At 30.8% G+C, this 20,546-nt stretch overlaps 1 protein-coding gene and 1 long non-coding RNA gene across 8 annotated transcripts; one reads left to right on the forward strand and one right to left on the reverse strand.

Moving 5' to 3' along the window:
• Window positions 1-34: 34 nt before the first annotated feature.
• On the reverse strand, window positions 35-3,568 carry LOC102616359 (kelch repeat-containing protein At3g27220-like). Of its 5 annotated transcripts, none has more exons than XM_025094774.2 (8): window positions 3,170-3,568; window positions 2,581-2,775; window positions 2,195-2,424; window positions 1,951-2,121; window positions 1,700-1,805; window positions 1,245-1,451; window positions 500-561; window positions 35-386 (listed from the first exon to the last, which is right to left on the reverse strand). In XM_025094774.2, the coding sequence occupies exons 1-8, from the start codon at window positions 3,398-3,400 to the stop codon at window positions 350-352; spliced, it is 1,239 nt and encodes a 412-aa protein (XP_024950542.1). In that variant the 5' UTR covers window positions 3,401-3,568; the 3' UTR covers window positions 35-349. The 5 variants fall into 5 exon arrangements, with proteins under 5 accessions (XP_024950542.1, XP_006470003.1, XP_024950543.1 ...); XM_025094775.2 differs by having other exon boundaries at window positions 238-386; window positions 500-578; window positions 3,170-3,567; XM_006469940.4 differs by lacking the exon at window positions 500-561 and having other exon boundaries at window positions 3,170-3,566.
• Window positions 3,569-16,168: 12,600 nt separating this feature from the next.
• LOC102615665 (uncharacterized) lies at window positions 16,169-18,849 on the forward strand. 3 transcript variants are annotated; one of them, XR_369683.4, is made up of 5 exons: window positions 16,169-16,597; window positions 16,701-16,775; window positions 16,932-16,989; window positions 18,010-18,096; window positions 18,191-18,849. It is a non-coding gene; the product is annotated as an uncharacterized LOC102615665 (long non-coding RNA). The 3 variants fall into 3 exon arrangements; XR_008052441.1 differs by lacking the exon at window positions 16,701-16,775 and having other exon boundaries at window positions 18,191-18,444; window positions 18,599-18,849; XR_008052440.1 differs by lacking the exon at window positions 16,701-16,775.
• The last annotated feature ends 1,697 nt before the right edge of the window (window positions 18,850-20,546 follow it).

Here is a 20,546-nt window from a genome sequence, read left to right on the forward strand (position 1 = left end):
AGCCAGTGTGGTAACATACTTTATTATCGAAGAATGAAGGTAACAATCTTTTTCATTGTTAACAAAATTGAGTAAAAGAGGTTTAATAAGATTGTAGATCAACAGACATTTAGCTAAAGGGAAAAAATCAATTCGGCAAAACTAACCTAATTCAAAAATCGAAATGCCAGATCCTGAACCTATCAAAATCTTACAAGGTGTTTAGAAGGTAATGAGTTTTATCATAAATGCAATTTGGTTCTCCACATTTCTCCGATAACCTTCCTTGGCTGTGGATTTTCTGGTCCTCTGTCTCGCTGCCCAGAAGTAAAATACAGCCATCCATCCCAGAAGCCAGTCAAGGTGGTTTTTATACGGTAAGGAAGCTTTCCGATAACTGACCATGTCTGAAATTGACAAAAGAAGATAAAACTTTCAAATATTAACAGAGATTAACTGCCATCATCATCGAAGACAGGTAGATGTTGAACTATATGGAATGGTAACATAGTCAATAAACCCAAAGTTATCTCCTTGCTTTCTTCGAACAGAGGACATCAACTCGCATGTGAACCCCAAAATCTGGATTGCAGGGATGGCTTGTATAAAGAAAACATGATAATAAGTTTGTCACAGTCTCAATGCAACAGTTGCACACATAAGAAAACACAGTATTAAGTTGCATGCAGATTCAATGCAAGATGCAAGTTCTATTGACTGACCATTTATGTTCCTGGTAGTATTTTATTACATTTACAGGGAAAAAATAAGAAACAAAATCATAGACTCGAATAGAATGAAACAGAAAGGATGACAATGAATATCAAGTGGAAACCACATTCTTCTTGCTTACAGGCATTACAGTTGAGCACTTGATATATTGAAATGAACCCAAAATTTGGTAATAAAGAGAATACGAAATAAGAAGTGACTGCAGACACATATAGAAGCCACTGGTTGAGGAAAAACAAGGAAAATTTCGGCCAATGTGAAAGGACTGACTGATAAAACCATAAGGAGAAGCCCGTCTAGAAAAAGAGGAAAAACTTGTTTTAGTTTGAAGATGGGTGGAAAGAATGGAGCAGAGAAGAGATAAGCAAGATGGCAAATAAATTCAAGTTTGACATGTCCCTAGATAAACAGAGATCACTGTGACCTCTCACGGCCATGAGGCACATAGATAAAATCCGCACCAAAAATAAACCAATACATTAATGAACATGCATTATATTTCACTTTGGAGGCCTGTAGTGATAGATGATTACCAGTGAGTCTAAGTGGAATTGAAAAACTTCTCCAACCAGGATCATCCTTTTGGTCATGGGGTGCTTTTCCGTTGTACCACCTGTTATGATAATTGAATTATTGACAATTACCCAAGCACACTCTATATGAGAGTTGGGCTTTGGCATTGGAGGTAACACTTTCCACTTCATTTCATCATCCAACATATAAACATCACCATAAACTACCTGAAACGAAAACGAAACAATCCCATCATAAAGGAGACATATAAATGATGCATACGAAACTAAAGTGGAACATTCATGAATATAAGTAATAAACGGCATTTTTTATTCATTACACAAAGTTATATGTCAACTGTACTGTAGATCCAAGTACTCTACATATGAATGAAGCATACATCAGGAACATCACAACATGGTCACAACCAATTCAAATGCAATAGCAACTGAAACACAATCATCATCTTATATACCTCATGCCTGCGTGAGCATTTGAAAATTGGAGACCCAGGTTTGGCCATGAAATCACCCTCTTGACCACCAACAACAAAAAGACGATCATTAAACACAAAGCAAGCCCTGTTAGAAAATTGATTTTTCATGATCAGGAATTGTGATTCTGAATTTGAAATTATATTCCCATGGCACTTGAATCACATAGAAGTTTAAATCCTCCACGCTAGAAACTAATGACAGATATATAACATGAGGGAAGCCCGCAAACCTATGTGGTCCACCACGAGGAATAGGTATTTCAGTCCTCCATGCTTTCTCCAATGCCTTTCCATCCTTTACTGCAATACTCCAGTGCTCCAATCCAGGTGTGTGGCGATTCTCTTTGCTGCCACCCATCACATGAAGGCGGCCCCTCCATAACTGAGTTGCTGGAGAATATCTGAAAACACTCCTGTTAAAATATTTCATCTATCTGACATAAAATCAGCAACTGATAGGATCCAATTATATACCTGGGAGATGGTAATGGGGGCATGCTGTCCCATTTCCTTGTCTCTGAGTCAAGAACAAATGTACGAGATGTAGGCCCTCTGCATTGAGGGCCATATTGTCCTGAAACTATATATATGTATCTCCCGTCGCTTACAACACCCAAGTGTGAATGCGCCATATCTTTTGGCATATCAAATCTGTCTACCCATTTGTTATCTGTGAAATTATATACATCTACATGAGAATGCACCTATTGAACAAAACACAGGCATAAACAGACCCATCAATTTTGAAATCACAGAAACAACATTCAATTGTTTAATTGGAAAGATTCAATGATGTGAAATCTAAGAGACTAACACCACAATTCAGAAGTTCAAAGATTCAGTTGTGAATTAATGCTCACATAGTCAAGACTGCCATATCCTGCAAAGACATAGAAGAGATTCTTAATCTGAATAGCTGCTCCATCAAGACGAGGCACCGGTGCTGATGGCATTTGCTCCCATTCTAAATCTGGCGCTGGTAGATCAGCAAATGTTGCTGACAGGAATCTCTCAGCATCCTGGCCCTTCTTATCTATCACAGCTACTGATTTTCTCTACAGACAGGAGATTCATGGTTAATTTACCAATACCAATTTGTAAGTCAAGGTTACGTTCTTTTGGTGGGTACCACAGCAAAATGATTAACAAGAAGAACTTCACTAACAGAATCATAAAATAAAACAAAATAATTCAAAATATTTTATTTGAAACAAAAATTTCACTTAATTGTTTCACTTAAGGTGACATTCCCTTTTTTTCGAACTAAAACACTACATAAGAAAACACCATTTATCGATTCATTTCCTTGTATCAGTAACCTAACATAAGGAAAACAAAAAGCATAAGAACCCCACTTCCTAAATCCATTCGAACAAAAAAAAAGGAAGGAATTTCTATCAAAACTAAAAAAATTTAACATATGCAATACAAGAGGGAGAGAATCGGAACCTGTCGATCAATTTTGGTAGCATTAACATGTGGTATAACTACGACACCGGATTTCTCAAGAGCCCAGTTCGATGCGACTGATAAATGTGCAGATGATGATGAAAAAGAAGAAGAAGAAGAAGCCCACATGAAATCAGCAATGAGTGCAGCTCCTAAAAGACCAAGAACACATAAAAACCAACATCCTGTTTTCGTGTATGTGTGCTGCTTGTGGTGATCAAACCTCGCCATTTTTTACACAAGTTCATGGATGGAACTAGCAATTGGTTATTTCTCGTTTTATATAATATATGTGAAATCAAAAGAGAGAAAGAGAATGCTTGAAGTTGAAGGAGAAAATCTCAAGCAGCACAAGAGTTGGGCGCCAACAGTTTTTTGTTTACTTTCAGTTCCGCAGTTTTGTTTCTGCACATGTTTGGATTTGTGCTTGTGCTCCGTTTGTCGCCTCACTGTAAGGATAATTTCACTCTAGTCCAGATATTTCCATATTTTATCTATTATCTTTGTAGGCTTTTTTTTTTTTTTGAAAATAACATTTAAAGATAGAATAAACATTTGGTTGCTGAATTTTAGTAAAATTACAATGATGGATCTCCAATAAGCGCCTCTCACCCAATCCGATTACAAATTTACAATTTACTAGTTTAAGGCTCAATGAGAAGAAGATAACACACACATCTTATTTAACAAAACATCTCACATCGCATTCTTAAATTATTTTATAAGTTTTGGTTCCCCTAATTAACTAGATATGTTTTGGGTTGTAAGGTCTAATAACAAAATCATAACAGGCTGTGTACGCAAAATAAACAATATTTATTTAGTTGTTGGGTTTGGATTGTTACATAATTCATAGAAAATTATGATAGATTGTGTATTTAAAACATATTATATCTACTTAGTTGTTGGGCTTGAACTGTTAAATATCCAATGAAATTTATTTTAACCCTGAGAGAAGAACCAAGGAAGCAACATGGCGCGTTTATATTGTTGGTGGAGCTTTTCATTTTGCATTTTTGATATGATACAATGACTGGTTAAATAACCAATGGGAAATTATTCTTTTGTTTTTTTTTTCCTATGAGAAGAACCAAGGAAGCAATGTGGCATGCTTGTAGGTGGAGCTTTTCATTTCACATATTTGATATGATACATTCACTTGACACAAATAAGATATAAAATTATGAGGGAGTTGAGGTTAGGTTGGTCAAAATTGACACAATTATTAGAACGAGTAAAATTCAAATCATTTATTTAACAATTGTATCGAGTTTAGATTTTGATATGATAATTCTTTAATGTGATGATCAACAATTTGATTAACTATAATATAATGACTTACTTTTCATTCAACAAAATTATGTTATATTTACTATATTTAAAAAAAAAGTTGAATTTTAAACAAAATTAGTTAGAGTTTGAGTTAGTTGTACAATAAATAATTTAGACAATGTATTAAAAACATGTTAAACGAGTAAAATTTGACACAATAATAAATAACTAGGGTTAGTGTCTAAAAAATATTGAATTGATTAATAGCCAACATAGTTTTTAACTTTAAAATGGTATGTTAGGGTTGTCACCTCCTTCAGTTACCAAAAAGAAAAGAAATCTTATGAATTTCTGCCTTAGTGTCTAGCTAGGTTTAGGATAAAAGTATGGATAAAGTAAAATCTTCCTTGTGCTTGGCAATGTAAAATAGTTACTGATTCGAAAACCATGATAGTAATTAATTCAATGCAACGATATGGAGACAAGTTTTTTTTGTGGTTAATAATTAAAAGAAGGAACACCTTTTAACTAAGACCCCCGACATTGGCTTGTGCAGCTGAAGATGATGGCATTCGCAGCCTCCTTTATCGCTTCTTTGGAAGTCTCTCTCTTCTGCTTAGCTTCCAACTTGTAATGTCTGTCTGTGTATATATGCATGTATGTATATATACACTAATAAAAGCAAACTATAACGTGTCTCAGAATGGTCACTTCATCTAACTCGTGTCCAAATTATATATACTTTCCCCATTTGTGTGTCCATTTGGCCTGAAAAATGTTGTCTCCACACAAATCAATTATGTTTTTTGACCGATAAGTATATCACATCTCTCTCTTCTCAACTCCAAATCACTAACTCGTAACATTAATTCATGTGTGCATGAGTATTTGTTATCAAAAAAGGGACACTTCATTTTCACTCACGTCACAATTATCTATGCGTCCACAGCGTACATTCGGATAAATTCTATTGGCAAGAAAATGTTTTCTGTGCATGATCATTTACGTTTACTGTACTGTGCATCTCAGATAAATATCAGTACTCCCTTTTTAGTTATTGTCAAAAATTATGTACACGAATATTCTTTTCCAAAGGAAGTAATACATAAGGCGGCCTTTAGAAATAGGAACATCAAGCAACTCAACAAAACTTAACAACATTATTCTTTAAAATACGAAAATACTGAAACTTTGGTCCTCATAATTCCATACAACAATCAAAGAGAGTCAACCACTCCTTGCACACATGTAGATAGACAGACGGATAAGAGAGACTCATGCATCTCCAAGCATGCATCATTTCTACTCATAAATTAGCCACTTCATTCTCATTCTTATCAATATCATTTACGATTTATCAAATATGGATAGGTCTTACTAACTTTAAAAATATTGTCTAAAGAAGATCAAGTTACATTTATTAGCAATGTGCATTCAACTCCCATTTTTGGTTGTTACCAAAAAATGAAAGCACTTACAATGGACTCCCCCACATTTTAAAGTGATAGCATTAATGTGCTTGTTAGTTGAGGATAGAGATGGCAAAACCCCGGGCCGGGTCCGGGTATTGCCATGACCGGACCCTGCCCGGATGCAACCGGTCCGGATTTTAATCCGGGTACCCGGATTTTATATTTTTTAATATTTTATGTGTATATATTTTTTATTTTTTGATAATTTTATAAGTTTTAAATTTATTTCAATAAAATTTGACATGAAAATATAAACTTTAAGTGTTTAAAACTTTATATATGTATAATAAATAAGTCAAATAAATATAAAATATTTAAAATAATATATTTTATAATTTTTTTTAATAAAATTCGGGTTCCGGGTTTATCAAGTGATGCCCAAGACCGACCCGGCTTCATACCCGGACCGGGTATTACCCGGCCCGCAACACCCGGGTACGGTCCGGGTCCGGACCGGGCGGGTATTTTTGCCACCTCTAGTTGAGGAGGCCTGAGATAGGGCTGTGTTCGTGTGGGTAAGTGTTCACGAGTGCCCCTATTGGGCTTAGAGATATGATATTAATTGTTCATATAGTGAAACTATTGGCACATTTTCATTATCCCTATAAAAACATACTTGAAATAAAATTACAGATAAGAACATATAAGAATTAAACATATAAACTTTTTTTTATAATCATTTCTTTTTTTTTTAATTTTCTACCTCTTACTTCTATTTAACTAAAATAGATCACACAAATTTAGAATAAGTATTGTTCTTTTTCTATTTCTTATTTATTATATATTCCTGTATTTATGATTGCTTTCAAATTATAATTTAAAATATGTATGATTTAAGCTATTGATTAACATTAAAAAATTTATCACCTAGAAAATTTTTTAATTGCATGTAGGGTTACAATAAGATTGCAAAAGAAATGAAAAATAGCACAATACTACTTTTGGCTCTAACAATTAAAAAACTAAATGAAAAAAAATAAATGTGTGTATTTAAAAAAAAGAGAATATTTTTTGAAATTTCACGAGAAGATTAGAGGAGTGCCAATAGTCTATCATATATATATATATATATATATACACACAAGTATATTTTTTTAGCATGCATGGATACCCTCACTAACTACAAGTGAGTTTGTAAATGCAAGAATCTTTACTGAGTGAGTGAACAACATTCATGCCTCTCACTCTCAATGATTCTGCGTGGCAAATTAAAAAGTTGTGTATTTGTGGAAGGTTTTACACTTTTGAAGAGTAAATTGAAGATTGTTATTTCAAGTGGAAGGTTTATCCGTAGAAGCTTTATCTTTATAATAAATAAATAAACTTATAAAGGAAAGCATTTTGGGTGTGAAAAATAATATTAACAAAAGGGATTTCGATACGTGCTCTCCGAATGTTGTGTAACCTATTACCTCCCAAGATCCAACACCAATCAATTAAATATTCAATTTTGGACCAAGTGGGTAAGCTTTGACGTGGATTTAGATAAGCCAAAATCTAAGGTTTGGCCATGCATTTAATCCAACAAAAATGTGCTGATTGTTAGTTGATGAGGCCTTCGAGCTATATTCGAGTAGGTAATTAGTGGGCTCATAGAAGGTGCTCAGAAGTGGATCTATTGGGCTTGGAGATCTGGTAATAATTTTACGTGTGTGTGTGTGTGTGTGTATATATGTATATAAATGAAACGTTTGGTGCATGTAGATTTTTAATATAGCACTTTATAAAGGAATCATAAAAAAATGGCCATAAGGGGAGTTTGATCCTCCAATGAAAGATCATTTACCAACCTAATTCTTATTACTATCATGATTACTCTACCTTAACCTTACTTTAAAAAATAAATAGAGGTAATGCTCTAATTGCTACTTCCGCGACATATATTATATATAAAAGAAAATGATATAGTAGTTGGTGGGTGCTGAGGTCACTGGTTTAGTCTGTAAAATTTATTGAGTTAATAGCCAGTTCAATTGATAAATTTAAGAAAGAAAAAAAAAGCAAATGAATAAGGATTTAGTTACTAATAGATAGTATATTGATATGGTCATCTAGAAAATGATTTTTTAGTATTTTATTCTTAAGGTTATTTATATTTTTTTTGAGTTGTCATCATGGTTTGATTTGACCAACTAATTTAAATTGTTATCATAGTTCATTTTAACTAAGTAAAAATAATTATTGTGCTTACATAATTTGAGTGGAACATGGGTTCTGTTGTGCTCATAATTTTTAGGTTCAAGTTCTGTAAGTTAGTATTTAAACTAGCTTCAGTGTCAATAATAGTAGGCTAATATTTTATTTGACAACTGAGTATTTGTCATTGGCGGTATTTGTTACTTTAAAGTACCAAAAACATATTTATGGAGATTTGGACTTTCTCGAATTAACTCATTTATCACTTGTTCCTTTTATTATGTACAATTTGTGCCTATAACATTTGCAATGACAATCCAAAAAATAATTTTTTTAGTAATTTTATTCTTAGGTTATCTTTATCTCTTTTGAGTTGTTATCGTAGTTTATTTTGACTAAGTTAAAATAATCCTTGTGCTTACATAATTCTAGGGAACATGGGTTCTATTGTGCTTATAGTCTTTATGTCCAAGTTAAGCTAGTATTTACATTAGCATCGATGTCAATATTTTACTTGGCAATTGCGTAGTTGTAATTAGAGGTATTTGGTCCCTCAAAGAACTAAATACATGTTTATGGAGGTTTGGATTTCCTTGAATTAACTCATTTATCATTTATTCTTTTTATTTTGTCTGATTTCCCCTTGTAGTTAATTTGTGTCTATAACATTTGCAATGATAATCTAAAAAAATATTTTTTAAGTAATTTTATTCTTAAGTTATCTTTATTTCTTTTTAGTTATTATCTTAGGTTATTTTGACTACGTAAAAGCAGTTGTTGTGCTTACATAATTCTAGGAAACATGGGTAACATGGGTTCTGTTGTGCCTATAATCTTTAGACCCAAGTTCTGAAAGCTAGTATTTAAACTAGCAACAATATGAATAATGGTAGGCTGAAATATTTTATTTGGCAGATAGATAGTTGCAATTGGAGGTATTTGGTCCCTCAAAATACCAAAAACATGTTTATAGAGGTTTGGGTTTCCTCGAATTAACTCATTTATCACTTGTTCCTTTTATTTTGTTTAATTTCTTGTTGTAGACAATTTGTGCCCATAACATTTGCAATGAAAAGAATTTTTTAAGTAATTTTATTATTAAGTTATTTGTGTCTCATTTGAGTTGTTATCGTAGTTTATTTTCACCAAATCAAAATAGTTGTTGTGCTTCTAGTGTGCTCATAATCTTCAGGTTCAAGTCCTATAAGCTAGTATTTAAAGCAGCATCTATTTCAATAATGGTAGGTTGAATTATTTTATTTGCCAGATAGATAATTGCAATTGGAGGTTTTTGGTCCTTCAAAATACCCTAAAACATGTTTATGAAGGTTTGGGCTTCCTTGAATCAATTTATTTATCACTTGTTCTTTTTACTTTGTTTAATTACCCATTGTAGACAATTTGTATCTATAACATTTGCAATGATAATCTGAAAAATAATTTTTAAGTAATTTTATTATTAGGGTATCCTTATCTCTTTTGAGTTCTTGGTTTATTTAGTAGTAGTGCTTGCGTAATTATAGGGAACATGAGTTCTATTGTGCTCATAATTTTTAAGCCCAAGTTCTGTAAACTAATATTTAAACTAGCATCAATATTAATAATGGTAGGTTGAAATATTTTATTTTGTAGCCTAGTAGTTGTAATTGGAGGTATTTGGCCCCTCAAAATACTAAAACATGTTTGTGAAGGTTTGGGATTTCTCGAATTAACTCATCTATCATTTGTTCTTTTTATGTTGTTTGATTATCCATTGTAGACGATTTGCGTCTATAATATTTGCAATGATAATCTGAAGAAAAAAATTTTAAGTAATTTTTTTGTTAACAATTACAATGATAATCTAAAAAATAATAAAAATAATTTTAAAGTAATTTTATTCTTAGGTTATCTTTATCTCTTTTGAGTTTTTATCTTAGTTTATTTTCATTAAGTAAAAGTAGTAGTTGTGCTTACATAATTCTAGGGAACATGAGTTCTATTGTGCTCGTAATCTTTAGGCCTAAGTTCTGTAAGCAAGTATTTAAACTAGCATTAATGTCAATAACAGTAAGGGGAAGTCGTTGGCCCCTCAAAGTATCAAAAACATGTTTGTGGAGGTTTAGGATTCCTCGAATTAACCCATCTATTAGTTGTTATTTTTATTTTTATTTTTTTGATTACTCATTGTAGATAAATTGTGTCTAAAACATTTGCAATGATAATTTGAATTTTTTTTTCAAGTAGTTTTATTCTTAGGTTATCTTTATCTCATTTGATTTGTTATCATAGTTTATTTCGACTAAATAAAAATAATTGTCGTGCTTACATAATTATGGGGAACATGGGTTCTATTGCGCTCATAATTATTAGGTTCAAGTCTTATAAGCTAGTATTTAAACTAGCATGAATGTCAATAATGATAGGCTAAAATATTTTATTTGGCAATTGAGTAGTTGTAATCGGCAGTGTTTGGTCCTTCAAAGTAGCAAAAATATTTTTATGGAAATTCCAATTTCCTCAAATCAACTTATTTATCACTTGTTCATTTTATTTTGTTTGATTTCCTGTTGCAGACAACTTGTATCAATAACATTTACAGTGATAATCTAAAAAATAATAAAAATAATTTTTTAAGTAATTTTATTCTTAGGTTATATTTATCACTTTTGAGTTCTTATCTTAGTTTGTTTTGACTAAGTGAAAGCAGTAATTGTGCTTACATAATTCTAGTGAATATGAGTCCTATTGTGCTCATAATATTTAGGCTCAAGTTCTGTAAGCAATTATTTAAACTAGCATCAATGTCAATAATGGTAAAATGAAATATTTTATTTGGCAGCTAAGTAGTTGTAAGTGGAGGTATTTGGTCCCTCAAAGTACCAAAAACATGTTTGTGGAGGTTTGAGTTTCCTTGAATTAACCCATTTATCATTTTTTTTTAAATTTTATTTGATTGCCCGTTGTACACAATTTGTTTCTATAATATTTGCAATGATAATATGAAAATAACTTAAGTAATTTTATTCTTATATTATCTTTATCTTATTTGACTTGTTATTATAGTTTATTTTGACTAAGTAAAAATAGTTGTTGTGCCTACATAATTCTAAAGAACATGGATTCCACTATGCTCATAATCTCTAGGCCTATGTTCTGTAAGCTAGTTTTTAAGCTGGCATAAATGTCAATAATGGTAGACTAAAATATTTTATTTGGCAAGTGAGTAGTAGTAATTAAAGGTATTTGGTATCTCAAAGTACCAAAAACATGTTTATGAAGGTTTGGATTTCCTCAAATTAACTCAATTATCACATATTCTATTTATTTTGTCTGATTTCCCCTTGTAGACAATTTGTGAATATAACATTTGCAATGATAAGTTAAAAAATAATTTTTTAAGTAATTTATTCTTAGGTTATCTTGATTTCATTTGAGTTTTTTTTCTTATTTTATTATGGCTAACTAAAAGTAGTTGTTGCGCCTACGTAATTCTAGGAAACATTTTGTTCTAGTGTGTTCATAATCTTTAAGCCCAAGTTCTGTTATCTAATATTAAAACAAGTGCCAATGTCAACAGTGATAGACTAAAATATTTTATTTGCCAATTGGGTCATTGTAAGTTGAGGTATTTGGTCCATGAAAGTACTAAATATATGTTTATGGAGATTTGGACTTCTTAAATTAACCCATTTATCACTTGCTTCTTTTTTTTAAATTTTGTTTGATTACCCCTTGTATGCAGTTTGTGTTTATAACATTTGCAATGATAATTTGAAAAATAATTTTTAAAGTAATTTTATTATTAGGTTATCTTCATCTCATTTGAGTTATTATCATAGTTTATTTCAACTAAGTAAAAATAATTGTCATGCTTAATAATTTTGGGGAACATAGGTTCTGTTGTGCCCATAATTTTTAGGTCCAAGTTCTGTAAGATAGTATTTAAACTAGCTTCAGTGTCAATAATAGTAGGCTAATATTTTATTCGACAACTGAGTATTTGTCATTGGCGGTATTGGTTACTTCAAAGTACCAAAAACATGTTTATGGAGATTTGGACTTTCTCGAATTAACTCATTTATCACTTGTTCCTTTTTATTTTGTACAATTTGTGCTTATAACATTTGCAATGACCATCCAAAAATAATTTTTTTAGTAATTTTATTCTTAGGTTATTTTTATCTCTTTTGAGTTGTTATCGTAGTTTATTTTGACTACGTTAAAATAATCCTTGTGCTTACATAATTCTAGGGAACATGGGTTCTATTGTACTTATAATCTTTAGGTCCAAGTTAAGCTAGCATTTACATTAGCATTGATATCAATATTTTACTTGGCAATTGAGTAGTTGTAATTAGAGGTATTTGGTCCCTCAAAGTACCAAATGCATGTTTATGGAGGTTTGAATTTTCTCGAATTAACTCATTTATCATTTATTCTTTTTATTTTGTCTGATTTCCCCTTGTAGTTAATTTGTGTCTAATCTAAAAAATATTTTTTAAGTAATTTTATTCTTAAGTTATCTTTATTTCTTTTCACTTCTTATTTTAGGTTATTATGACTAAGTAAAAGCAGTTGTTGTGCTTACATAATTCTAGGAAACATGGGTCGTGTTGTGCTTATAATCTTTAGACCCAAGTTCTGAAAGCTAGTATTTAAACCGACAGCAATGTAAACAATGGTAGGCTGAAATATGTTATTTGGCATATATATAGTTGCAATTGGAGGTATTTGGTCCCTCAAAATACCAAAAACATGTTTATGAAGGTTTGGGTTTCCTCGAACTGACTCATTTATCACTTGTTCCTAAATGGGTTAATAAACACTTGTTCTGTTTATTTTGTCTGATTTCCCATTGTAGACAATTTGTGACTATAACATTTGCAATGAAAAGTTAAAAAATAATTTTTTAAGTAATTTATTCTTAGGTTATCTTGATCTCATTTGAGTTTTTTTCTTATTTTATTATGGCTAACTAAAAGTAGTTATTGGGACTACGTAATTCTAGGAAATATTTGTTCTAGTGCGTTCATAAACTTTAGGCCGAAGTTCTGTGAGCGAATATTAAAACAAGTGCCAATGTCAACAGTGATAAGCTAAAATATTTTATTTGCCAATTGGGTCACTGTAAGTGGAGGTCTTTGGTCCCTGAAAGTACCAAACATATGTTTATGAAGATTTGGCCTTCCTAAATTAACCCATTTATCACTTTTTTTTTTAAATTTTGTTTCAGTACCCTTGTATGCAGTTTGTGTTTATAACATTTGCAACGATAATTTGAAAAATATTTTTTAAAGTAATTTTATTATTAGGTTTTCTTTATCTCATTTGAGTTATTATCATAGTTTATTTCGACTAAGTAAAAATAATTGTCGTGCTTACATAATTCTGGGGAACATGGGTTTTGTTGCGCTCATAATCTTTAAGTCCAAGTCTTGTAAGCTTGTATTTAAACTAGCATCAATGTCAATAATGATAGGCTGAAATATTTTATTTGGCAACTGAGTAGTTGCAATTGGAGGCATTTGGTCTCTCAAAGTAACAAAAATATGTTCATGCAGGTTGCGGTTTCCTCAAATTAACTCATTTATCACTTGTTTGTTTTATTTTGTTTGATTTCCCATTGTAGACAACTTGTGTTTATAACATTTGCAGTGATGGTCTAAAAAATTGTTTTTATTATTTTTTAGATTCTCACTGTAAATGTTAAAGTAATTTTATTCTTATGTTATCTTGATATCTTTTGAATTCTTATCTTAGTTTATTTTGACTAATGTTAGGGAACATGGGTTTTATTGTGCTCACAATCTTTAAGCCGAAGTTCTGTAAGCTAGTATGTAAACTAGCATCAATGTTAATAATGGTGTACTGAAATATTTTATTAAGCAATTGAGTAGTTGTAAGTGGAGGTACCTAGTCCTTTAAAGTACCAAAAACATGTTTTTAGAGGTTTGAGTTTTCTCGAATTAACTCATTTATCACTTGTTTATTTAATTACCGGTTGTAGACAATTTGTGTCTATGACATTTGTAATGATAATCTAAAAATAATTTTTTAATTAATTTTACTCTTAGGTTATCTCTATTTCATTTGAGTTTTTATCATAGTTTATTTTGATTAAATAAAAATAGTTGTTGTGCTTACATAATTCTAGGGAGCGTAAGTTCTACCATGCTCATAATTTCTAAGCCCAAGTTCTGTAAGTTAGGATTCAAATCGACATCAATGTCAATAATGGTAGACTGAAATATTTTATTTGGCGAGTGAGTAGTTATAATTGGAGGTATTTGAAACCTCAAAGTATTAAAAACATGTTTATCAAGGTTCAGGTTTACTCAAATTAACTCATTCATCACTTATTCTTTTTATTTTGTCTAATTTTCTGTTGTAGACAATTTGTGTTGGTAACAATTGCAATGATAATCTAAAAAATAACTTTTTAAGTAATTTTATTCTTAGGTTATCTTTATCTCTTTTGAGTTCTTATCTTATTTTATTTTGACTAAGTAAAAGTAGTTGTTCTGCTCATATAATTATAGGGAACATTAGCTCTATTGTGTTTATAATCTTTAGGCTCAAGTTCTATGAGCTAGTATTTACACTGGCATCATTATCTGCAATGGTACATTGAAATACTTTATTTGGTAATTGAGTAGTGGTAATTGGAGGTATTTAGTCTCTCAAAGTACCAAAAACATGTTTATGTAGATTTGAGTTTTCTCAAATTAACTCATTTATAACTTGTTTTTCTTATTTTGTTTGATTTCTTGTTGTAGACAATTTGTGTCTCTAACAGTTACAACGATATTCTAAAAAAATATTTTTTATATAATTTTATTCTTAAGTTATCATTATCTCTTTTGATTTCTTATCTCAATTTACTTTGACTAATTAAAAGTAGATATTGTGCTTGCATAATTCGAGTGAACATGCATTCTATTGTGCTTATACTCTTTATACTCAAGCCCTTAAAGATAATATTTAAACTAGCATTAATGTCAATAATGGGGGGTAGAAATATTTTATTTGACAACTAACTAGATGTAAGTCGAGGTACGCGGTCCCTCAAAATACCAAAAACATGCTTATGCATGTTTGAGTTTCCTCAAATTAATCTATTTATCACTTGTTCTTTTTATTTTGTTTGATTACCCGTTGTAGACAATTTGTATATATAACATTTGCAATGAGAAATATGAAAATAATTTTTTAAGTAATTTTATCCTTACATTATCTTTATCTCATTTGACTTGTTATCATAGTTTATTTTGACTAAGTTAAAGTAGTTGTCGTGCTTACATAATTCTAGAGAACATGGGTTTTATAGTCTCATAACTCTAAGCCCAAGCTTTGTAAGCTAGTATTTAAACCGGTATCAATGTCAATAATGGAAGACCAAAATATTTTATTTGGCAAGTGAGTAGTTTTAATTGGAGATATTTGGTCCCTCAAAGTACCAAAAACATGTTTATGGACATTCAGGCTTCCTCAAATTAACTCATTTGTCACTTGTTCTTTTTATTTTGGCTGATTTTCCGTTGTAAATAATTTGTATCTACAACATTTGCAATAATAATCTAAAAAATATTTTTTTATGTGATTTTATTCTTAGATTATCTTTATCTCTTTGAGTACTTATCTTAGGTTATTTTAAGTAAGTGGTTGTTGTCACTACAAGAAAAAAAGGCCTACAATGACAGTTCCTTGTGTGACGGTTTTTTATCTGGAGACCTACAATGATGGATTTGTGTTAGATTTTATTTCTATCATGCAATTATGACATAATTGTGATATAAATTTCGTCTATCAAAAACTTAGGATAGACTCATGATAGATTTTTTAACTATCAAGAATTTATGATTGATATTTAATTTTGACTTCAGTTATTCGGGTTTGACTGTATTTTTTAAAATTATTTTATTACAAAAAATTAGTATTAAAAGGAAACGCAGTCTTTTCTTTTGCAACCAAAACGACAACGTCTTTTTGGCACGCAAAACGACAACGTCTTTTTGGCACGCAAAACGACAACGTCTTTTTGGCACGCAAAACGACAACGTCTCTTTGTCGAATATAAAATTTATAATTCTGAATAAAAGTTGTGACTTTTGGGAAAAAAAAACATAAAATGCAGAGTTTTAAAGAGATAACTCATTTTAAGTGTGAGAAATTCACTCTCACACTCAAAACACACAAAAGACTTCGAAAAATTAAGAGAAAATGAAGAAACCCACGACAAACCCAGAACAAACCAAAATCATTCGAAGTCATTCTCATTGCCTACCATTCTCGCCGCTATTTTCGATGTCGTTCGTCTGCCATTCTCACTCATTCGCCATTCGAGCTCTGCCGAAACCTGCTTTTGTCAAAGATTTCACCCTTTCGTTTGAACACAATTTCTACTCTGCGCTAGAGATATTTGAAGTCCCAGTTTCTGCCATTGTCATTGCTTCTACTTTGGATTTGTTGATAAACCCTAACAATTTCCATTGTACCTATCTATTTCGCCAGCAAAGCCCTAACGGAAGAACTGATTTCTTTGCACTGTGAAATCATCAGTTCATTGGTATGAAATTCATCATTACCTTTAATTTTTGTTTATTTTTGTTGATTTTCTGTATTTGTATGTTTGTATAAAAATGAGACTTCTAAAAATATTTTCAATTTAGGAGCATTTGTTGGGGACTTGACTTTTGAGGAAGATACGAGTAAATATGTGGAAGTATTTGTTTAATTACTTTGAGGTCTGATCTCTATTGGATATTTAGAATAAAGATCAAGAAATTTATGCCATTTTAAAGAAAGAGTTGATTCTTGATAAACCAGATTCTTGTTCTTTTTAGAAGGTTATTTTGTGAATTCAATTTGTTTTTAATTGAATCTGTTGTTGTTTTTGGTAGCGATGATATATGGTTTGAAGAACTTAAGGAAGAGCTTGAAGAATGCAAGAACCATGAAGTAAGCAGAAGCTTTAATATTTGTTCTTTTTATGCTAATAGGTAGCCAATCTTTTAGTGATTATATGTTTAGTTGTTAGTTTAACAACTTAGGCATGGTGCTACTTTTAACATTGATTCATTCTTTGGGAAATAATCAGTTGAGAGATTGACATAAAGTACAAGCTTAAGAATTCAATTGTTGTTGTTGATCTGTGCATTGTTTGAACTGAAAATTTGAAAGCTTGTAAGTGATTAGGTAGCTGTTTGTTGGATGTTGATTAGACCTGTAAGTGTATAATACTTCTTGAGCTTACATTAATGCAAGTTATTCAGATTTCTGGGTTTAGAAATTAACTTGTTAAATAGTTGATGCACAAATCAGATGATTACATTATCCAGTTCAATTTTTATTTTATTTTGATAATACATTTATCCATCAAATAGAAAGGAATGAAAAGTGAGTTTAGAAAGTACCACTTGTCATTGTCTTATAGTTTGATGTAGAATGTGCATAAGCTAACTGTAACATCCCATATTCCTTTAACTGTGATTTTATTAACTCTTAAGTTTAAAACCAATATTATATATTTAGCCATTTTTAAAAGCCTATTTTCTCTATTACTTAACTAAATAGCTTAAACAATATGTTTGCTTGTCATTCTCATGTGTAAGAAATGGAGTCAAAAGACATTGCCATTATCCACCATTTGAGAAAAAGAAACAGAACCTGATACAAAGTTTAAAAAGCTTTTTTGATTTCACCAATTGAGCTTCAATTTCTTTAGTTTCAATGTCAATTTGAAACATATCTTGCCAAGGCTTTAGAACCATTCTTGCATGTTAAATTATCCAAGCTTGGCAGCCTCAAATCCATCAAAATTATAAGTCTACCTTAAATTGCTTTATATGTATGTTAATTTACTCTCCTTTCTATAGTTGGTGTAAGTTTGAAGCCATTGTGAGCTATTCTTATGCTATCTCAGAACTCTTGACTCACCATTGTAGTCCAACCACTGATTTTTCTCCTTTTATGATTTAGGGAGAGTAGAACTGGTGTGGGGGATAAAAATCTGGTTGTTTTGAGTAGTCTTTTTGGCAGAAGACAATGGGCTTCCTTTTGTTTTAGGTAAAACCCCTTGATTTCTCAATAACTTCTTATGATTTTGTTTAATGGTAGTGTGATTGATTATTATTTCTTTGATCTTTTATGTTTTGAGTAGTCTTTTTGGCAATTCCAAGGCTGAGGTTAATACTTGAGAAGGTGGCAGAAAGCTTTAACAGGCTACAAAGTTAAAGCTTGTGATTTAGGTAGGTAACTTTGGGCAACTAATGTTCTGTTTTTGTAGTTCACTTACATAGTGCATAGATACTTTTTTACAATTCAATAGAAAGACAACATATTCTGATGCTGAATTAGATGAAGTTCGTATTGAGTGGACAAACCATGTTTCTGAATTACTTGCTATTATGTGAGGTAAGCCTTACCTATTATGTTGTTATAGTGAGTTCATTAATGAAACAAATTAATTTACCAAACTTTTGTTCATTGAAAACAAACTTTGCTAGCTATTATTCTAATCTATATGAGTTGTCACAGACTTTGAATTTGTTATATTTTACTTGTGCAGTTACCTAGCTTCTTACACTTGCTATGTTGGAATTTGATGAAGATGGTGGGTATTGCTGGAGTTCGCTACCTTTTTTATTTGATGCAAAAACAGGTCCTGAATATTGAGGCAACTTTGCATATTTAGCTTCTTCTTATATTGGTATTTGTTGTATGCTTCACCAAAACTGTTAGAATGGATTTTCTTAGTCTGATCAGTGTTGTTGGCTTCATCTTTTGTTGCTGGAAATGAACTGTATTCTTGGCTTTCTTTGTGTTGCTCTAAATGACTATATTATTGGCTTCCTTTTGTTGCTGGAAATGAACCGATCATGGTACATTAGTCTTGTACATGTTGCAGGAATTTAGTTTTTATGTTGTTACAATACTCTTCTATTTATGTTGGACTTGTCACTTGTATTTGGATAAATTATGTTTGTTCACAATTATCAATAATTAACCAATGTTATTTATTTTGTTTTCTTTGTCAATGAATTTTTAATTGCAATTAATTTTAATAATCTAATTAATTAGCTAAATTATGAAATATTAATTTCTAAATCAATTGTAGGATTTTTATTAAAATGATAATAATTTCAAGGTACAAACAAAATAGTTATTTTTATTAATTATAATTTCAAATTTCCAATTAATTGAAAAAAATCAATTAATTATAATTTCCATTTTCGCTGCAAATTGAACATTTCCTACCAAAATTTAAAAAATAGCCCGCGAAATTCAAAAAAGGCAACCCAAATTCAAAATTATTATATTTCCCTCTAATTAAAATTATGATGGTTGTGTGACTGACTATATCCATCATAGGTTATAATTGGTATTATTCTGTCATCAATTCTTGACGCTGGCTACAATGACGGTATGACCAACTGTCATCCACCCCATACTATGACAGTTTTTGCCTGTCATCGTAGGTACTTTTTCTTGTAGTGTGTGCGTACATAAGTCTTGGAAACATGGGTTCTATTTTGCCTATAATCTTTAGCCCCCAAGTTATATAAGCTAGTATTTAAACCAGTATTAATGTCAATAATGGTAGGCTGAAATATTTTATTTGGCAAGTGAGTAGTTGTAATTGGAGGTATTTGGTCTCTCAAAGTACAGAATACATGTTTATGGACATTTGAGTTTTCTCGAATTAACTCATTTATCACTTGTTTTTTTATTTTATTTTGTTTGATTTCTTGTTGTAGACAATTTGTGTCTATAACATTTGCAATGATAATCTAAAAATTAATTTTTTAAGTAATTTTATTCTTAAGTTATCTTTATCTCTTTTGAGTTCTTATCATAGGTTGTTTTGACTAAATAAAAGTCATTGTTGTGCATGCATAATCGTAGCGAGCATGGGTTTTATTGTGTCCATAATCTTTAGGCCCAAGTTCTGGAAGCTAGTATTTAGACTAGTATTAATGTCAACAACAATAGGCTAAAATATTTTATTTGGCAATTGAGTAGTTGTAATTGGAGGTATTTGGTCACTTAAAGTACCAAAAACATGTTTATAGAGGTTATGGTTTCTTCAAATTAACTCATTTATCACTTGTTCTTTTTATTTTGTTTGATTTCCTATATTGTAGACAATTTGTGTCTATAACACCTACAACATTACTCTAAAAAAATAATTTTTTAAGTATTTCATTCTTAGGTTATCTTTATCTCTTTTGCATTTTTATCTTTAGTTATTTTGACTAAGTAAAAGTAGTTGTTGTACTTACATATTTATAGGAAACATGAGTTCTATTGTATAGTCAATCGGCCAAAGTTTTGTAAATTAGTATTTATAACTGCAGCAATATCAATAATGATATGTTGAAATATTTTATTTGGCAGCTAAGTAGCTATAATTGGAGGTATTTGGTCCCTTAGGCTATGTTTGGGAGATAGGATTAAGTGTATGATTAGACTAATTATTGGGACAAAATATTAATACCATGTTTGGCATGCTCACT

This window comes from Citrus sinensis, chromosome 2 (assembly GCF_022201045.2).
Source record: "Citrus sinensis cultivar Valencia sweet orange chromosome 2, DVS_A1.0, whole genome shotgun sequence".
Classification (NCBI taxonomy): Eukaryota; Viridiplantae; Streptophyta; class Magnoliopsida; order Sapindales; family Rutaceae; genus Citrus; species Citrus sinensis.

Coding starts and splice junctions, on each gene's coding strand:
- LOC102616359 (XM_006469940.4), bottom strand. CDS start 3,400: ATGGCGAGGTTTGATCACCACAAGCAGCACACATACACGAAAACAGGA. Junction 2,776..3,169: donor CTACCAAAATTGATCGACAG/GTTCCGATTCTC, acceptor TCCTGTCTGTAG/AGAAAATCAGTAGCTGTGAT. Junction 1,806..1,950: donor CCTCGTGGTGGACCACATAG/GTTTGCGGGCTT, acceptor ATTTTCTAACAG/GGCTTGCTTTGTGTTTAATG.